General features: G+C 40.8%; 1 protein-coding gene across 3 annotated transcripts in view; it reads left to right on the forward strand.

Moving 5' to 3' along the window:
- Pde5a (phosphodiesterase 5A) overlaps positions 1–18,306 on the forward strand; it is a 124,954-nt gene that overhangs the window by 24,500 nt on the left and 82,148 nt on the right. For all 3 annotated transcript variants that reach the window (XM_021157938.2, XM_021157939.2, XM_029475581.1), the window contains exon 3: positions 8,718–8,807. In XM_021157938.2, coding sequence (XP_021013597.1) covers positions 8,718–8,807 — 90 coding nt within the window. The remainder of the gene's footprint in view (positions 1–8,717; positions 8,808–18,306) is intronic.

Below are 18,306 nucleotides of genomic sequence, written 5' to 3' on the forward strand. Positions count from 1 at the left end.
TCTTTCTCCACATCCTCGCCAGCATCTGCTGTCACCTGAATTTTTGATCTTAGCCATTCTGACTGGTGTGAGGTGGAATCTCAGGGTTGTTTTGAGACCATGCATTCTTCTAAAGGAAGCTATCTTTCCTTTTCCTCCCTGTAAAGTATTCCATGACGAATGTCCTTCAGTGCTGGCTTGGTTGTCACGTATTGCCTTAGCTTGTGTTTGGAAATATCCCAATTTCGCCATTAATTTTGAAAAATAACTTTGCTGGGTGTAGCATTCTTGATTCACAGTTATTTGCTTTCAGAACTTGAAATATTTCACTCCATGTAATTCTCACCTTTATGGTTTCTGAAAAGTCTGGGGTTACTTCTGATAGTTTTTCTGCCTTTTTATGCGATTGATGGTCTTCTCATGGTGATTTTAGGATTATTTCTTTACTTTTTATTTTTACATCCTAACTATGATGTTTCCTGAAGAGTTTCTTCTATCTTCATTCTGTTTGGAGTTCTGTATATCTCTTCTGTTTAGATGTCTACTTCTTTCTTTTAAGTTTGCTGTTATTATTTCATTATAAATAGTCTGCCTATTTTATTTAATTCTATCTATGCTTCTTTGCCACTATGAATATTCAGGTTTAGACTCCAGAATGTATCCCAGAATTGTTTAAAACGTCAATTTATGGTCCTCAATTGTGTGTGTGTGTGTGTGTGTGTGTGTGTGTTTGCCTTATTGTCTTGACTTTGTCCTACATTCTTGAAATTTCTCTTTCTTCACAGTCTATTCTGCTAATGGTGCTGCCTGTTGTGTTTTTTATTTGTTTGTTTACATACTTCATTTCAAGTATTTATATTTAGTTCTTTTTAAGTGTTTCAGTCTCCTTCCTGAAATTTTCTTTCATATTTGGACCTTTCACTTTTACTTTTTTTCAGTTTACTGTTTTATTCACTTTGGAGTCTGCCCTGTTGAAGTCTTAGGTTTCATTAATTCATTCATCTGTCTGTTTGAATCTTCTGTACAGTTACTAATCCTTTTTTGAAGTAAGGCTGAATTCTTTCTCAGTTGTTTCATCTCTCTGTGGTGTTGGATTCTCTAAAGGGGAGTTGATCAGTTGAGGGTAGTTGTGGGTCAGTAGGCCGTGGGTGGTCATTGTAGCATTTGCTTTGCCGTGTCTGCTCATCTCTTGGGTTGAGTTGGTCTTTCAGTTCTTATCTACCTTAGGTAAGAGTCTATGAGTATGATTTGTTCTGTGTGAGGTATTTGCATAAACTACGGCTGTAGGATTGGTGGAACTTGGTGATGAGGGTCAGGTGGAGCCTCTGAGGTGATACTGTGTCAGCTATGTGCCAACAGCACCCTGTGCACACTGAACCCCAAAGCAACCAGATGCAGTAAAGCTTTGGTTACCCGTTTCATTTTGTGAACTTCCTGGAGGCAGACACTCACCAAAGTCTTTCTAGTATGTGGAGACCCAAAGTAACCCTGACCACAGCAGAATAGTCTCTTGGTCCTTTGGGGACTACTGGAACCCCAATGTCAAAATCCCACACCCACAATGAACTCAGATACCAGTAAAGCCAGGCTTCTGTCTCTTGGGACCCTGAGCACTCTGGAGCTAAAGCTCTGGCCTTGCACTGGTCCTGAGGCCCCTGGAGCTAGAAGCTTCGTCACATGGTGCTCTTGGGTCCCAGAGGCCATTTTTTCCTTTTAAACAAATAAACTTATGCCTATGTTCTTTTTAAATGGAAATTTTGGCTCTGAGATATTTCAATGAAAAGTTTTGATAGTTCTACATTTATTACAGCTATGTACAGGTTTTTAATTTGTTTTCAAATTTTCCATTTAAAATGCATTATATGTATTAAGGTTGTATTTATTATTTTAGATGTATTTGTGTTTTGCCTATATCTATGTCTATGTATATATCTAATCTATGTGTACCATTTACATATAGGCCATCAGATTCCCTGTAACAGGAATTATAGGCATTTGTTAGCCTCCATATGGGTGCTGGGAATTTAATCTGGATCCTCTAGAAAAGCAGTCAGTGCTCTTAACGAGGGAGCAATGTCTACAACTCCTTAAAGTGAATTATAATTCTTAAACAAAACATCTTAACTGGGTAAATGCTACTTTGCCTAGTAATGAGGTAGCTTACAGTACCTAACAGTTGTTCTAGCTATGTGCTAGAACACAGTGTGGCCCAACTCACTCCTGTGTTCCTGTTGCTTGTTTTAGTGCCTGGCAGATAGGAGTTAATATATTCATTGCATTAAAATTCTGCTAGATACAATAGATAACTAGAATTTCTAGCATAAATATCAGACCTTAAACTGGTCACATCTGTCAAGGGAAGTGTCATCAGGATCAGGTATGACATCCAGCGAGGAGGATGGGGAAAGGTTTTTTTTTTTTTTTTTTTTTGGAGAAAGAAATGCTTGGATGGGCCCTGGAAACTATGTAGGATTTGAGTGGCTTGGATGTGGGCTTGGCGAGATGCAGCAATAGAGAGAACTGTGAAGGAGAGCTGGGGAAATGGGATTGTGGATTGTAAGTGTCAAAGTCTGAGCAGACACTAAGGAGCTGTTGGGTGTGCAGCCAGGAAACTGCAGAACTCTTGATGAGGGATATATCATCGAGTCAGAACCAAAGGAGAAATTGAAGAAGTTCTGAAGGGCGATGAGAATGTCTTAAATTGTGTTCCACATGGTTGAATTGTCATCTTCCCGACTTCATAAAGCATATTAGAAAATCTAGAAGCTGGGAGGGCAGATAGATCATTTTAGCAGTCTACTAGCAAGTGGGTCTTTGAAACTTACTCCAAACTGTCCAAACTGACACATCAGAAGAAAGGAGTGAAGTCCCCAGCAGCAGTATGGTCTGCTGAGCTGGACAGCTAGAAGGAGGTGGCAGTGGTGGAAAAGAGGACTCAGAAGTGACTGGAGCTTTGGAAAAGGGTGCATGAGTAATGATACCCAGGAGTATCAGGGGCAGGGATGTGGTATGATAATCAGATAGTTTAACTTCAAAGATACCCCCACCCACCCCCTCACCCTATCCTCCATCCCATCCCCATCCCACCTCCATCCTACCCCTACCCCATCACATCCCCACCCCATTCCCCACCCATCCTCCACCCTCACCCCTTACCCCCACCCCACCCCAATCTGTTGTGTACAAACAACTCTTCAATTTTGAAAAACGTGGTCTTCATGGAGCTATCCCCCGACCTCTCTGAGCACTGTGAGTAACATCACATAGTAGCTGACCCCAAGAACCATGAACCACAATTCTTTTATCACTGCCAAATTTGCAGGTTAATTCCCTCCTGTTGGAGGTGATGGCTTTCAGTGGCACCATAGTCCCTAAAACTGTAGGACTGTAATTCCCAAAAGCTTTGTCAAGAAATCTGTCACCTGTCCTGTAGTCTTGCATGTCTCCAGCCTGTCACCCGACTGTATTTTACCTAATATACTTCCCACATTTAAAGCTTGACAGTGTGTTTTTGCCTTGTAGTTAGTAAGGGTTTAATTCTTAGACTGGGGTCTAGGACAACCAGTTCCTCTCATTTGCACACATCCTGGGGTGAAGCCTCTTAGCTTTGGGTTTCTCCTGCTCTTCACCTTGGTACCCGGCCTTAGTGTTTATGGTAGTCTTGCAGATTTTCGTGTGGAGTTCATCTATATTCCAGTTCCCATTGGTATTAATGCTGGAAGTCATTTGTCTGATGAAAAATTCACCTCTCAGCTTCAAGCATAACCGGATAGTAAAAATGCTGTCTCAGAGCCTTTTGTAAAAGCAGTCAGCTATGGACGTAAGTTCGGATGCTTCCTGAGTCGGACTCCTTTAACCACGCGCTAGTATAAAATACACTGTCAGTGTGTTTGTTCCTTAAGGATATTTGTCTAGGAAACACTCTAAAGGTTATGATGTGGCAGAAATCCAAGCGTTGACCATGAACTAGTGCTTGTGTTGACACCGAGAACAGTTCTTAAATTTTCACAGATACTTTAAGTGTGAGAAATTATCAACATTTGAGTTACTATTTAAAAATTCAGCACAGACAATTATATATAATAACACAAACTTGAAAATACAGTTAATACTGAAAAAAACTAACACATTGCCACATTTCCTCAGCTTGGCCCAGTGATTCTGTTGGACTATGACTAATACCAAGGAGAGGATTAGCTGATGGGTGGTATTTAAACACTGACTGATGTGGTCTTATGACTTCCTAGTTGGGGAAACTCTTCAGTGTGGCATATTTATCAATCATAAGACAATATTAAAGCATCTATCAATAAGACGGTAAGGAAACATTAGTATGTGTAAGATATTGACATAATAAGATATGTTATAATAATAACAAAATATCTAATACCTACACAAGACCACCTTGAACTGGTTCACTTTCTAAAGAAGTTATTATACCTCCTCTCTGTGATTTTTTTTTTTAATGTTGCAAGGTTTTATATTGCTAAAACCCCCGCCTCTCTCCTGAATTGACTCTAATGCAAGCACACAAGTTCTGCTTCTATATGACAACCACACTATTCGGCCCTTGACTTCTGTAGAGTGTAGATGGTGTTAATGAGGAGTCATGTTACCATTTCACGATTCTTAGATCTGCTTTGCCCTTCCCTTCCCCTCATTTCCAGAGGAACAAATCAACTTCTCTCACTCTGTGGTCCTCAGTCTCTACTGAAGGACTCATCAAGTTCCTTTCTTAAAGGAGTAGGAAGTTTCTCTGGTGGAGTCCTAATGAGTACAGTTATTTCCAAAATAAATATTAGAAAAGGAAAGAGCACCAGCAGATGCTTCAATTTAGATAAATCATGGGCCCTTGCAGTGTTACTGTGCCCCGGGGGAGCACAGGCTGGGAACTGCTGTGTCTCTGTCTGGCCATGGTCAGGGCTCTAATTTTAGACATTATCTTTAAAATGCCATTCTTGGAGAAAATGAGCCTTACTTGGCGATTCTTCTGTGCTTTTGTTTTTGTTTTTGTTTTCTGTCATTTGTATTTTGAATTCACAGATCAGTATAAGATATGTTCATACATTGTTTTTCTCAGCTTACCACTTGTTTCTCCTGCCCCATGTCAGTTACAATACATAGTGTGTGTGTATGTGTATTTATATATATACAAATACTTTGAAGACAGATTTTTACTAAATATTTTATTTCACTGTGGTTTTAAATGTGTGTGTGTGTGTGTGTGTGTGTGTGTGTGTGTGTGTGTGTGTGTATCACACTTGTGGAAGTCAGGGAACAATTTGTGGGAGTCAGTTCTCTATCCATGTGAGCCCCAAGGATTGAACTCAAGTTTCCAGGCATAGCAACAGGAACCTTTATCCGCCGAGCCATCTCACCGGGCCTTCATTTCTGATCTTCAGGAAGAACATTTATCTACAGACAATAAGTGGTCAAATTCAGAAAATTCGACAGCAATGCAATACTGTAATATTATCTAGTGTGTACAAAACATCTCGCAATCCATGCTCAAAATTTTTTCAGTTAACCTAGTAAATATCCCTTGTACAGTTATATTTCTTTCCATTCAAAGTGCAATTCTGGATCAAAATTTGCATAGAGTTGTCATGTCTCCTAACTAAAAGAGCTTATCACTATGTGTTGATCTGTCTTGATGTAGAATTTTTTGAAGAGTACGGGGTAGTTGTTCTTAGACTGGCTTTCTTGGAGAGACTGAAGCTAGGCTCTTATGGCAAGAATACCCCCAGATGTGTAATCTTGAGACCTGGTTTGGTTTTCCAAACAACTAATTCCCAATTCTCCACATGAGGTGGAAGTTTACACTCCTGTTTAATTCTAAAGCTACCTGGAGGCACACAACCTGCGTGTTGAGATGTCAGCCCCTCCAGGATGCTCAGTCTCCTCAGACCAGCCTCAAGTGTGATCCCAGGCATCCCACACTCCCTTCTTACTGCCTCAGTAAGAGTCTTGTAACCTGGTCAGGTCCAGTCATTTGATCAGATGATCAGCAAGGCTCAGCAAGGCTTTATCCCTTTTGTTAAAGCTCAGAAACAGTCTGAAGGGAACACAAGACCTGAGAAATGGGAGAAGGGAAAAACTCCGACCACTGTCTGGTGCTTGGCTACCCCAGCACAGATATGAGGTTAGCCTAGAAGTTGCACTAACCTGATATCCTGTGTTGGTGTTGCAGTTTTGGTGCGTAGACAAAAACTCTACTACCTCGGTAAAATGGTTGTGTTAAATCTTCTTCTTTATAAATTGAATTTGTAATTCCTGCATTCATTAACAAAATTATCACAAAAGATACATTCTATTCTCTACTTTTGACTTAATATTATGTAAAATAATTCACTAATTGTTCATTTTTACTTCTTTACCCTTCACCATCAATGTCTTTCTGCTTTTCTTAGATACAGTGAAGTCTAAAGATAAAAATGTCGAGATATGCGAAGCTAAAATAAGAACTATTTTACTAGAAACATTTAGCGAACACTTCCTGTGCATCTGAGTAAAACCTAGTGCATATTTGTTGGAAAGAAAAGAATGTAGTGGTATTTGTTATGTAAAATATTTATACTGATTTATCTTTTCCTTTGAAGATATCTTTAAAGCCAACTTCAGTGCTACCCTCTTGAGAAAATTGGCCTCATTTCTGACCCCATTTGATAGAATCTGGTGTAATTACCTACTTCATTCACAGCTCTGGCTTTGCACGACTTTAGACCAATTTAAAGAAAAAATAGAAATGACCTTCAAAAGATGAGGGCTTTCCTGAGTGAATTGAATATTCCTTAGTCCCGAGGGGAATTCCAAATGCAGCTTTTAGAACAAGGAGACTGTTAGTATGTGGAGGACAACGCTCACCTGGGTGGGACATTTTGCCGTGGGTGTTTCCATTCTAACCTGACCATCCATGCTCAGACCCGATTTTCTTTTCTAAGATTTCAGTCCTAATGAGCAAGGCTTGCTTTGAGGCTCACAGACCACAAATGACCACATCTGATAATGTTAGTATCATTCATTATGATTCTCCCAGTTACTAATAACTACCAACTATGAAGAAGACAGTGATAGGTGAGAGAGAGAGAGCTTTTTAAAACTTCCACTTAATTCATAGCTCAGTTTAGATCTTGCTAATCTAAGTAATGATGGAGAACTGCCTTGTACTTTAATTTGACCTACATTTAGAACTTTGACACCTTTTCACATATCCTTTGTGATTCTTAGATCTGCATCTCCGTGCTTTAAAAAAGAAAAAGGAAAGATGGGGCTGGAGAGACGGCTTGGCAACTGCTACACATGCAGAGGACTGGGGTTTGTTCAGTTGCTATCACCCAAGGCAGAGAGTTCACAACTGCCCTAACTCCAGCTCCAGAGGACCTAGTGCCTTCTGGTCTCTGTGGGCACTTGCTCACATGTGCACACATGCATGCGCGCGCGAACACACACACACACACACACACACACACACACACACACACTTAAAAACCAGTTTTTAAGAGCAAAGAGATTTAGGAAGAAACAAAATCCTTACACCCAATAGAGAAGTGTCAGCACTTGGGAGGGCAGAGGGAGGAGGCATTTCTCTGCCCCGAGAACCTCAGCACCCTGAAGACTTCCCTTAGACTTTAAAACCAAACGAGGATCCTTGGCTTTGATGGAGAAAAGGATTTAAAACTAGCCAGCTTATGAAAGCAGAGTTGAGGTTTAAGAAAGCTCTTTGTAAGTGAGATTCGGTCTGAGGGTTAAGGGAAATAGAGTCACTCAGAAGAAAGTGAGACAAGCTCAAGAGTGTGGGTGTGAATCACTCAAAGAAGAGTTGGGCTCATCTGTGTTTTGAACAGTCACGGATAGGATTGGGGTGGGTTTTGAAGTCGCTATCGTTAAAGAGTTGCTAAGGAACCTCAATGAGGTCACTGAGTGGGTCCTCCTGGGCAGCTTCAGGAGACAGCTGATGAGGTAAGAGTAATCTACAGTGGTGAAGGCATGTATCTTTAGTATAAACAAAGTTAACAAATTTCATGTCCTGGGGAACAGGGTTGAGGCCTTACCTAGAATTATATACATTCAGGCCTAGGTCATCGTTACTTTAATTTAAGGTAGCTATATATGAAATGAATGTTAATTCTATACCGGCAGCTTTTATGGAAAATTTGTGCTAGAATTGGAGATGTTCACTCGGATGGCAAAGGGTTTTACCCAGACTGTAGGATGAGTCTCCTCTTCTTTTCCATTCCCCCATGGTTTCCATATCTTACTCCCCTGTCTCAGAAGGACAGAGGGGATGTGTAGAACAATCCTTACAAAAGACATTAAATCATTTGTTGGGAAGGTTTTAGAGCAGAGCTGCTTTTCTGTGAGTGACACAGTATCACCAGACAAAGACAGATGGGAACAGACAATTTTTGTCATAGGGCCAAAGAGGGTACTTTTCTTCAACTATAAAGCACTCTAAATATTTTGTATGTCATTTATTTTTGGATTATTGTTAAAATCTTGCTTTGGGTTTGGGGTGTTTAGTTTTCATAAGCATTGGAACCCCCAAAATAGCCCTGAAACTTATCTCTGTCAGATGCTATGGGCTTACATGATTTTAATGCTGTTCACAATGATAAAATCATTACTCAATAGTAACAAGGTAAGTCAAAGGTTAGATTTCTCTAATCTAATGCACGAGAAAAATCAAATCAATCTTTGTACAGGCCAACCAATAAATTGAATTTCTCTTTTGTTCCCAGGATCCCCGGTTCAATGCAGAAGTTGACCAAATTACAGGCTACAAGACACAAAGTATCCTTTGTATGCCAATTAAGAACCACAGGGAAGAGGTAAGCCAGCCAATTTTTCATTTTATATAAAAGATCATTTAGAAATCTTTTTTATTTTGCAAAACATCTTTTACTCTCATATGAAGTAATACTTCATTTATGAAGTAACACTATATTGACAAATTATTGTTTAATTTGAATATATAAATACTTCAATATTCTGTTTGAGATGTTTTTAACTGTAGTTACAGTGTTGAACGGTAAATAGAGGTTTTCCCTTGACTATTGGGAAGCAAATTATGTACATTTCACTTCCTCTCTCTCCTCTGTCGTTGGACTGTCTTATCCTATCTTATATATGTCATTATGGTATGTTCTAGTGGATTTGTTTCACATTGAATGTTTTATTGCCTAAATAATGCTTATTTCATAAATGTTCCTCCAGTTGCTATCATTATCAGTTGATTTCTGTGAATTTAGATTGCAATTTGGGAAACAGAAATTGTAGCAAGTTTCAATGACATAGATTTAGATATAAAATTATAAAAGGGAAAATATAAATTATAAATTATAAGGGAAAACATTTTATATTTTATCTATGTTTTGTTAGCACTCCGTTTCCTCTTTATTTTATACTTCTATGAAAAAAAACATTGTAAGTTGTCAATTAAATCAAATGTTTCGATTGCACATTCTCAAATCTGAATTCACATTACAACCAACCAGGGGATTCTGAAGGATCACCGGTTGGGTGAGTCATGGTTTTCCAGATAAAGAGAGTCAATAGAATGCTTATAGATACAGCTGAGATTTATTATGGGAGTTGGCCAATATAATTGAAGGTCATCATCTTCCTTCATTAACCCAGAGACCAATTTAGTGGGCAGTGTAACTAAGGCTTGAAATCCTTAGGGGATCAAATCCAAATGCCTTAAGTCCTAGAGTTCTGATGTATGGAGGTGAGAGCTCCAGGAGAGGGGGCAAATAGCCTCTGCCTCTGGCTATCTGGTCTACCTAGATCCTGAGTGGCTTGGACAATGCCCACTCTCATTTGGTGGATCAAGACTCTTCTTCACGAGTCTGTTGATTCAGGTGCTATTTCTTCTCGAGACACCCTCACAGATGTACTCGAAAATGTTGCACTTGTTGCCTGGAGTCACTAAAAGAGGAGGATATATAAAATTAACCTTTAATACCAGGTAAGCTGGAATGTCTGTATTAACTGTTTTTATGGTGCTGTGATAAAACATCTTGACCAAGGACAACATAAGGGAGAAGTTTCATTTCACTTTGTGTTATCAGAGGGAGAGTCATTCCACAATGATGAGAGAGGCATAGCCATTTTTCACCAGAGCAGGAAGCTGAGAGACCACATCTCCATACTCAAGCACAAAGCAGACAGAGTGACCTGGAAGTGGGGCAGAGCTATGACCTTCCAGTGACTGTCTCCATTGACATTCTTAACCTCCTTGGATCCTCCACAAATAACAATACCAACTGGATACCGAATGTTCAAATACCCAAGCCTATGGAAGACATTTCTGATTCTAACCACCAGGTCCTCAGAGATTCAAAGGCCACTGTAGGCTTCTATAAAATTTGTGCCTGGCTTAATCTCAACTGTGTAGCAGAGAATTTTCTGCATGGGCTCTGGGACAGCAGAGTATAAACCCATGCTTGCCTATGGTTTATCCTCATACTGAATTCATATCCAACAAGGGTCTAATGTCAACCAGAGCTGTCTTCATTTTAATAAATAACATCCCCTCTTTTCCTTGTACAGGCACACTGAACTTTTCAGTCTGTGGGCTGGGCCAGTTCTTCTGTCCTCCTGAGACTTCCCCGGCCATGTTAGTTAGGGTGTACCACTCATTAGGGTGTGTCTCCAGAATGAATTTGAGAAGCAACCATAGTACTGAGGTTTGTGCTTTTGAGACCCAATTCTTTGTCATTCTACTGGAGGAATGTAACTGTGAATGTCAAGAAGGCTCCTGGAGGTTTACACTTCTCATTTTCCACAGCGTTGAAGGGAAATAGATGGATGTAGATTGGCTAACTTGGTGGCCTCCGTTAGAGAGACACCCCCTCTCCCAAGAGCTATACCAGGACTCCCTTTGCCCATGCACGTCACTTCCGGAAGCAAGCCTCCTGCCTACTCTACTTTTTCTCCTGTTAGTGTCTGGTCCCCCTTATCCCCATTATTGCTTCCTAGAGGGCTTCTCATTTTGGGCTATTGCAGGTTAAATTGAAGCTCCCAGACCTGTGGTTATTCCTTGTTGTCAGGCCCTTAGGGTAGCTGAGTTTTAAATGGTAAGTTCTTCTTTTAGGGTGTGCCTGGCCACTGCCCTCTGAGTCATATGCAGCAGCTGCATGGATTTTGCCGGCCTTCTCTATCTAGTCCTGACCTTCTGCATCGAGGAATCCCTGTTTGACCAAAGCCCACAACTGGTTTGGGGTTTGTGCAGCTTTGGCTTGTCCTGAGGGCAGGACTGCCTGGCTCCACTCACCTCTGGGTTGAGGCTTCTGCTGCCTCCGCTCCCAGGGAGCCTGACCTGAGCTGTCTGCCGGGGTCTGCTTCCTTTCGGTGGAGCTGGCAATGTTTCCCTCTGCATGTTTCTGTCATCGCTTTTGTGAATCTCCAAAGCGCTTCTCTGTCTTTGGAACAGTGTGAAAAACTGGGTTTGTGTTAGTCCTCTTCTCCTTTGTCACGTGTGACGTGACAAATTTTCTTAAATGAAAATTTACAGGCGGGCTCGATGAGCCTTTTGGAATAATTGTAAAGACTGTTTGCTCCGAGTTTGACTCTCATCGGATTGCTTCCTGTATGACTAATCGAGGTGAATCCCTTTGAACTTCACTTTCCTTCTCTGCAAAGCGGGAGTAATAAAAGACCCACTGGCAGAGCTGTATTCACACAGACAGAAGGCCAGACATGCCTTGTGACACTGTGGAAATGGTCAGTAAATACCATCTAGTGCTTTTTGAAACAACTCACGTGAGTAACAATAATGGATCTTGTAAGAGAAGGAATGTGGGAGCCCGAGGCAGTCACTAGCCAGCTCGCAATCACAGGCTGGGTCCGATGAGAGTGGCATAGCTTGGCCTGGGATTCTGTTTGTCATCCCTTAATCAAATGTCAACTTTAAAAGAAACATGGCCTTCTAGTCTTTTTTTTTTTTTTCTCATAATTGAGGCCGAGTGGATTTACCTTCTCTTTGTTTAAATCATTCCCATTAAGCTATTTCCCATTCTAGCTACTTACCAGAGAACCTAACAGAGCTATGATTATTGAATTACTGTTTTTCTCTTGTTTATAAAATATTTTATACTCTTTAGTGACAGTGATTTTTTTTTCAAGGGAAAGAGTCCTGGCAGTTGTGTGGCTGGGGAAGTTGGGTGTTACATACTGAAGTCTGTGCTCTGATATAGGCCAGGGCACTCTGAAAGATTTTTAGGATTCACTAAAATGCTAAGTATTACCTCTTGTTATGTATTTACTTATTGTCTGTACACACACACACACACACACATGTGAGTGTACACACACACACACACGCACACACACGTGAGTGTGCACACACACACGTGAGTGTACACACACACGTGAGTGTACACACACACGTGAGTGTACACACACACGTGAGTGTACACACACATGTGAGTGTACACACATACACACACGTGAGTGTACACACACACACACACATGTGAGTGTACACACACACACACATGGAGATCAGAAGGTAAGAGCTTTAAGAGTTTTTTCTCTCCTTCTACCATGTGGGTCCAGGGAATTGAACTCATGACTTTAGGGCTGGTGGTAAGCACCTTTACTTGCTGAGCCATCTTGCCAGCCCAGCCTCTTGTTCTTGTGAGATATATTAGCAAATTAAAATTTTCAGGAGTTCCTTTCAATAATGTTACGTTATAATCCATTGATATAATGGATATAGCAGTGTCATTTTGGAAGCCAGCATCATGGCTATGCATACAGTGTAGCGAGTAAGGTTTTATCTTTCTCCCTCTTCTCTCTATTCCTTCTAAACACACAGGTTAATAGGGGGAAAATGGCTAGAGAAGCTTGAGGAAGCTAAAATAGTCTATTTCCGAAAGGTCAAAGACCAATTAGTCAGCGGCAAATGAATGGCCAAAGGACAAAAGTCAATCAAAGGAGAGGAGATCAGTCCAGTGTGTGAGAGTGATTAAGCGGTGTGAAATAGGACTGGGAAGAGACAGAAACTCTGGAGGGAGAGTCCCTGATATGTGGGGAAGAAGACAGCAGGGCGCTCAGGGCAGGGAAGTGAAGGGAAGACAAGCATCGACACTTGGGCTCTCAATAGTCACAGATCAGAGTCTGTCCAAGAGCATGTTCAAGGTCTCCGGGGCACAGTGCAAAGTTCACCTCACTGATACCTTCCAGTTGTCTACGAAAAGCAAAAGATCCACTGACCCGTCTCTCAGAGACTATGTTAGGAGCACACAGCTAAAACACAAGCTCTGGTGCAACACCACCAGTGTCCACTGAAGAGCAACACCACTAGTGTCCACTGAAGAGGTAGCAGTGTGTCGAGGGCTATGGCTGTTTACTCTCTGTCTGCCTTACGGGAGCATTGAACACTGTGTGGAGTTTCTTGCTATCCCCACGACTTCCTTATCATTTCTCATTCTCAATAGATTTTGATTCTTCTCCTTCTCAGCGATAAAATGGAAACAAAGGAAAGAACAGCTTTCATTTCCCCCAACCCCCGTCTGTGCTTTTACAGAGCCATGAGGACAGGAGTACAAGGACTCTTGCATTCCTGCTGCTGAGGGAGATGGAGGGTTATGGTTGATACCACTGCTATCTGTTCACCAAATTTCTTCTCTACCTGCTCCAAGATGGGGTCCTCTTAATTTACTCTCCAGATGGCTCATTCCTAGTAGCCCAGAAATATGCTGCTCATGAAAATTTGGAATATTCTTCCTCAGAAATAGGAAAAAATGTAAATGACACTAGTGTGACCTGTTTCAAAATGTGTTTCTCAATCAAAACAGCCACAGTGAGCAAATTAGATGTTATTTATCCAAATTAGATGGCTAATTGGTAAAATTCACATATTGTATTAAATAAGTTTAGAGCATGTCAAATAACAGATTTATTTGCTTAGTGAGTTGATTAGAAAATTTTTGAATTGATAAGCTGTTAAATTAATTAGTGGTATAGGCTGAATATGATGTGGTTTCAGACTGGAAAATACGTCATTCATTAAACAAAGATACTGAGATGTTATAAATTTTTATTATTTTGTTATTTAGAACATCTATTATGTTCAGTAAGAGAAAGCAAAAATTAATAAAGCTGTTAAGTGACCGAGAGAGAAAAAAAGAAAGAAATAGGACTTGGGAAGTAATTGCCTGATGTGGAGAAGGCAGTTTCCATGTGCAATGTTTCTGGAGTAAATACTGTGGGAATTGTCCTAGGGGTCTGTCATTTTTATAACACCCTTGGAAGCACGCAGACCAAGAAACTAAACTGGAACAGAGGGTCTTGGTCACATTACTAGGAACTATAGCCTAACACCCAGAAACACACCTTTGGACTGTGCAGTCACAATACAGAAAAGAAATTGTTGACATTCCACCGTGCATGACAACTGCACTGTCTCTCCCTCTTAAATTTCTGCGGTTTTGCATGGGGAGGGGTGGAAAGGGTCCTGATGCCGTGTTGTAGTCACAGCCAGGGGACCTAATGGTCTTCTGATGACCATTCAATGTCAGGGCCTAAGTCACTTAACACAAAGGAAGGAAGGAGCAGAGAGACACGTTCTCTAGGCCTGTGTGAAGACTCCATAGGCAAGGTTTTACCAGGCACAGAAGAATTGCAAGAGGGTTCTTGCACTAAGCTGGGCCAGTGTGCCCCAGAGAGCAACCATGGTATGCCTACAAAGCAGACTGGAAGGAAAAAAAAATTATGCAAGTGTGCTTTTCAGACCTGTTATTAAGTTTCGTTCAGACTTAATTCTGGATTTTTCAGGCAAAGGCACTTGAGACAGTTCTTATTTTAGTCACTTGCATTAGTTATTTATGTAAGCAGACAGAATTCTCTTATGTTTAGCAAAGGAGCACGGAGAATTCAGCTGCCACTGGACCAGATGGCCTATTTCTGAAGCACTGCCCTTCCTCAATGTATGGTTGGTTCCTTGTGACACAGTACTGGAAACGAGTGTTCCTTTGTATTTATAGGGACCAAACCTAGATACTGACTCTCACACGGGGATTCATCACTTGGAGCTTCCTGCTGCTTTCTCTGTGGATCACCTGGGGCGGAGGGCAGGGGAGTGAGAGGGAGACAGAAGGCAGGACTTTACAGAAGGCAGGAGTTCACAGAATAATGCAATGCTGAAGAGAGCATCTGCCAGTTTCTAGCTAGATTCCTGAGAGATAAATACTTTGATGAAGTAAAGCCATTTAACACACGCCCACATCACACAATAAGGCCCGACAAATGTGTCATTAAACTACAATACGCAAAAGTAAATGCTTTGTAGAATTTAAGCTTTGTATGGCCTGTGTTTTGACCATTTAAAATATTGTCTCTAACACTGTCTTATTTGACAAGTAATGGTTGAATTATTGAGATATATAGATACTGATCTAAGCAAAAGAGAGATGAAAAATAAATAGGAAAATAAATAAGTCTGGCATTATAAAAGCAGATACAGGAGGATTATCAATTCAAGATTAGCCTGGGTTACTTAGAGAGACATTGTCTCAAAAAAGATAATAATAATAATAATAATATATTTAAAGGAGCAAGCAAAATACATGCTTTTTAATTTTTCCATTTGGAATGAGAGTGCTTGTGTCCCAGGAGCAATTCTGTATGAGGTGGATGTTAAGTGGATCCAGGATTCACATGAAATACTGGACCAAGGAGCTGAGACTTTGGGGAGCAAGGCCGAGAGCCTGCTGCTGTGTTCATCTGTGTCTTTGCCCGCAGCCTTTCAGGAGGAAACGCCTGCTCCCGTGATCTGCTTGTCAGTGCTTGCTGTACCACGGAGGTAGAGACTGAAGATCTGGTGATCTATGCCCGTTGTAACAGGGGAGGATTTTTTAGATTTGACAAGGAAATTCAGTACAAATAAAATGTTAAGAGTGGTATGCTTCTAACCATTTAATTCCAAGGAAAATATAATTACAAAACTCGGCAAAGTTTATTAGTGGACTGTCAGTTGGTCTAGGTCTATTTTAGTCGCCTTTAAGAGCTGGTCAGCTTTTAAAAACAATTGTTCCCGGAGCTTACTCCCCTGCAGTGCTCTTTCTTGTAGGTTTGTTTTAGAAACAAAATAGACTTGCTGGGAGCGGTTTCTGTTTGTTCTGGACTGGAAGCCGTGATGCTGAAGAGCCTTCCCTTTTCCACATTAGCACTTAGATAATAAACAACTGTACTTTCAGAGAAGAAGGTAACCACTTTCCCAAGGGGGGGTGTCGGGACGATTCCTAAGAATAGCAGATGAAGAATAGTCTAATAGGTGAAATCTGTATCTACAGCTTGGACCCAGAGCGAAAGGGAAGTGCATAGACAATTCAGACTCAAGAATCCCGCCAGCAGTGTGCGCTATCACTCAAACCAGGCCTCATTTAGAATGCTCAGAAAATGTGGTTCATGCTATCCTTCATTCAGCAGAGGGTCCAACTTCATTGGTACATTCTTTAACCATTCTGATGCTTGTTGGAGGGTATTGCATTTTTTAATTTTATAGGTCATTTATACATTTAATTTTGATGAGTTTTATATAGTCCTCAGTGGTGAGTGTTAAGGTTCTGCAACCAGTTGCAGATAAGAATAAAGAATTTCTTTGTGTAATATTCAACCCAAGGCTGCATATCAGACCTGTAGATAGATTTTGAGATTGTTCACACATATTATAGTAATTATTAGTGAAATTACAGCTCTAAATAGGTATGTGTGCCAGCATCGTATTCAGATAAGGACTAAAGTTTCACAGGGAAAGTCCTTTATCAGCCTCCGTGACTCATGTTTCTTTTTTCAACCCAACTACATTTTAATATCTACATCACAAAAAGAATTATGTTGAAACTTCATCTAAAATCCTACTTTCTTCTCTACCATAAAGAGAAAATTAGTCCTCCAGGCTGAATTTTAAGACAAAGAGATGTGTCTTAGTTAGGTTTTCTGGCACTGCCATGAAACACCATTACAAGAGCCTTTCGGGGAGGAAAGGGTTAATACTATTTGCTTACATTTCCACATTGCAGCTCATCCATAGCCTCCGTCCATTTGTGTTACTTCTTCTCGGGTATTTATAAGAAAACTAACAAGTGCACGCACCCTTCTCTTCTTATTAATGGGAAAAATTTAACATATGCACATTTCTCACTTTGTACTGTGAAGAAATGTCCTAGCTCCAAAGAAACTCACTTATTTAGAGAGTAAGCGGGATTTTGAAAAGGACACTTGAATGCATTCTCCACAAGTTGGTAATACTGGGCACTGCTGTTGTTTTATTTACATTATGTTGCCGTGTTCTGGTTTTCTTGAGGTGGTGTGTGACAAGGGGATGGGATGTCAGGATTTGCAGTCTTCCATTTCTCCTGTGTCATCTGATTCCACGTGGAGCTTCTGCTGAAAACTGAAATCGAGAGATGTATTGAGACTGATAAGTGACCTCAGAAAACGTCTAGGACTAGTTGCTTATTGAATAAGGGGTTGCTCTCTGTGACAGTGATGGGTTGTCCCTGACATGACCAGCAGCCGCATTCCACATTGCTCTCTCAGAGAGACTCAAGCTGTTCCTAGAGAACATTCAGCTCTGTGGGACATAATGTCAGTTGATGCTGTGGGTATTGCCAGTGAAACTGAGGCTCCTTTCTGCTTGAAAATACAGCATAGGGCACGAGGTCGGCAGCAATCACACGGGCTTCCCAATAGTGCTCTGACATTCAGAGTGGCTTTGACTCAACTGTGAAGCCTGAACATATACTGGCCATAAAAGCTGCCTCTGAGAGCTAGACCAGGGAAGCTAGAGGATCAACATTCCCAGGCCAGTCTTGGCTACATAGTAAGTTCCAGGCCAGCCTAAGCTATATATTAAGGAGAGACTTTGTCTCAAAAACAACAACAAAGCTAACCACAAAGTAGTTACTTGGTCTTAAGAAAATGTACCAATTTGTTCAAAGGGCAATCCATAGCAGACTAGAGGGAAAGCCTTTACGGGCACACAAGGAAGGCAGAGGATGCTGACTTTGTTCAAGGCAGTTGAAATTCAGACCATCGATGTCTTTTACCTGTGTGACTTTAAACAAACATTATACCTTTTCTTTCCTTGTTCCTGCTGATGCTGATGACTAAGAGTCTTGTTCATGGTAGACAACTATTCTACCATTGAATTATAGCCCCAAGTGTCTGTTCTTAACCTATTGCTTTATTCCACGATGATTTTAGAATGTCATCCTTCAGAAGGATGGCACACACACACACACACACACACACACATTTCCCTCCTGAGAGTAATACCTAGTGTATGTTTGGTTAGTTTGATTTTGGTCGGGGGGGGGG

Source organism: Mus caroli, chromosome 3, assembly GCF_900094665.2.
Source record: "Mus caroli chromosome 3, CAROLI_EIJ_v1.1, whole genome shotgun sequence".
In the NCBI taxonomy this organism is placed as follows: domain Eukaryota; kingdom Metazoa; phylum Chordata; class Mammalia; order Rodentia; family Muridae; genus Mus; species Mus caroli.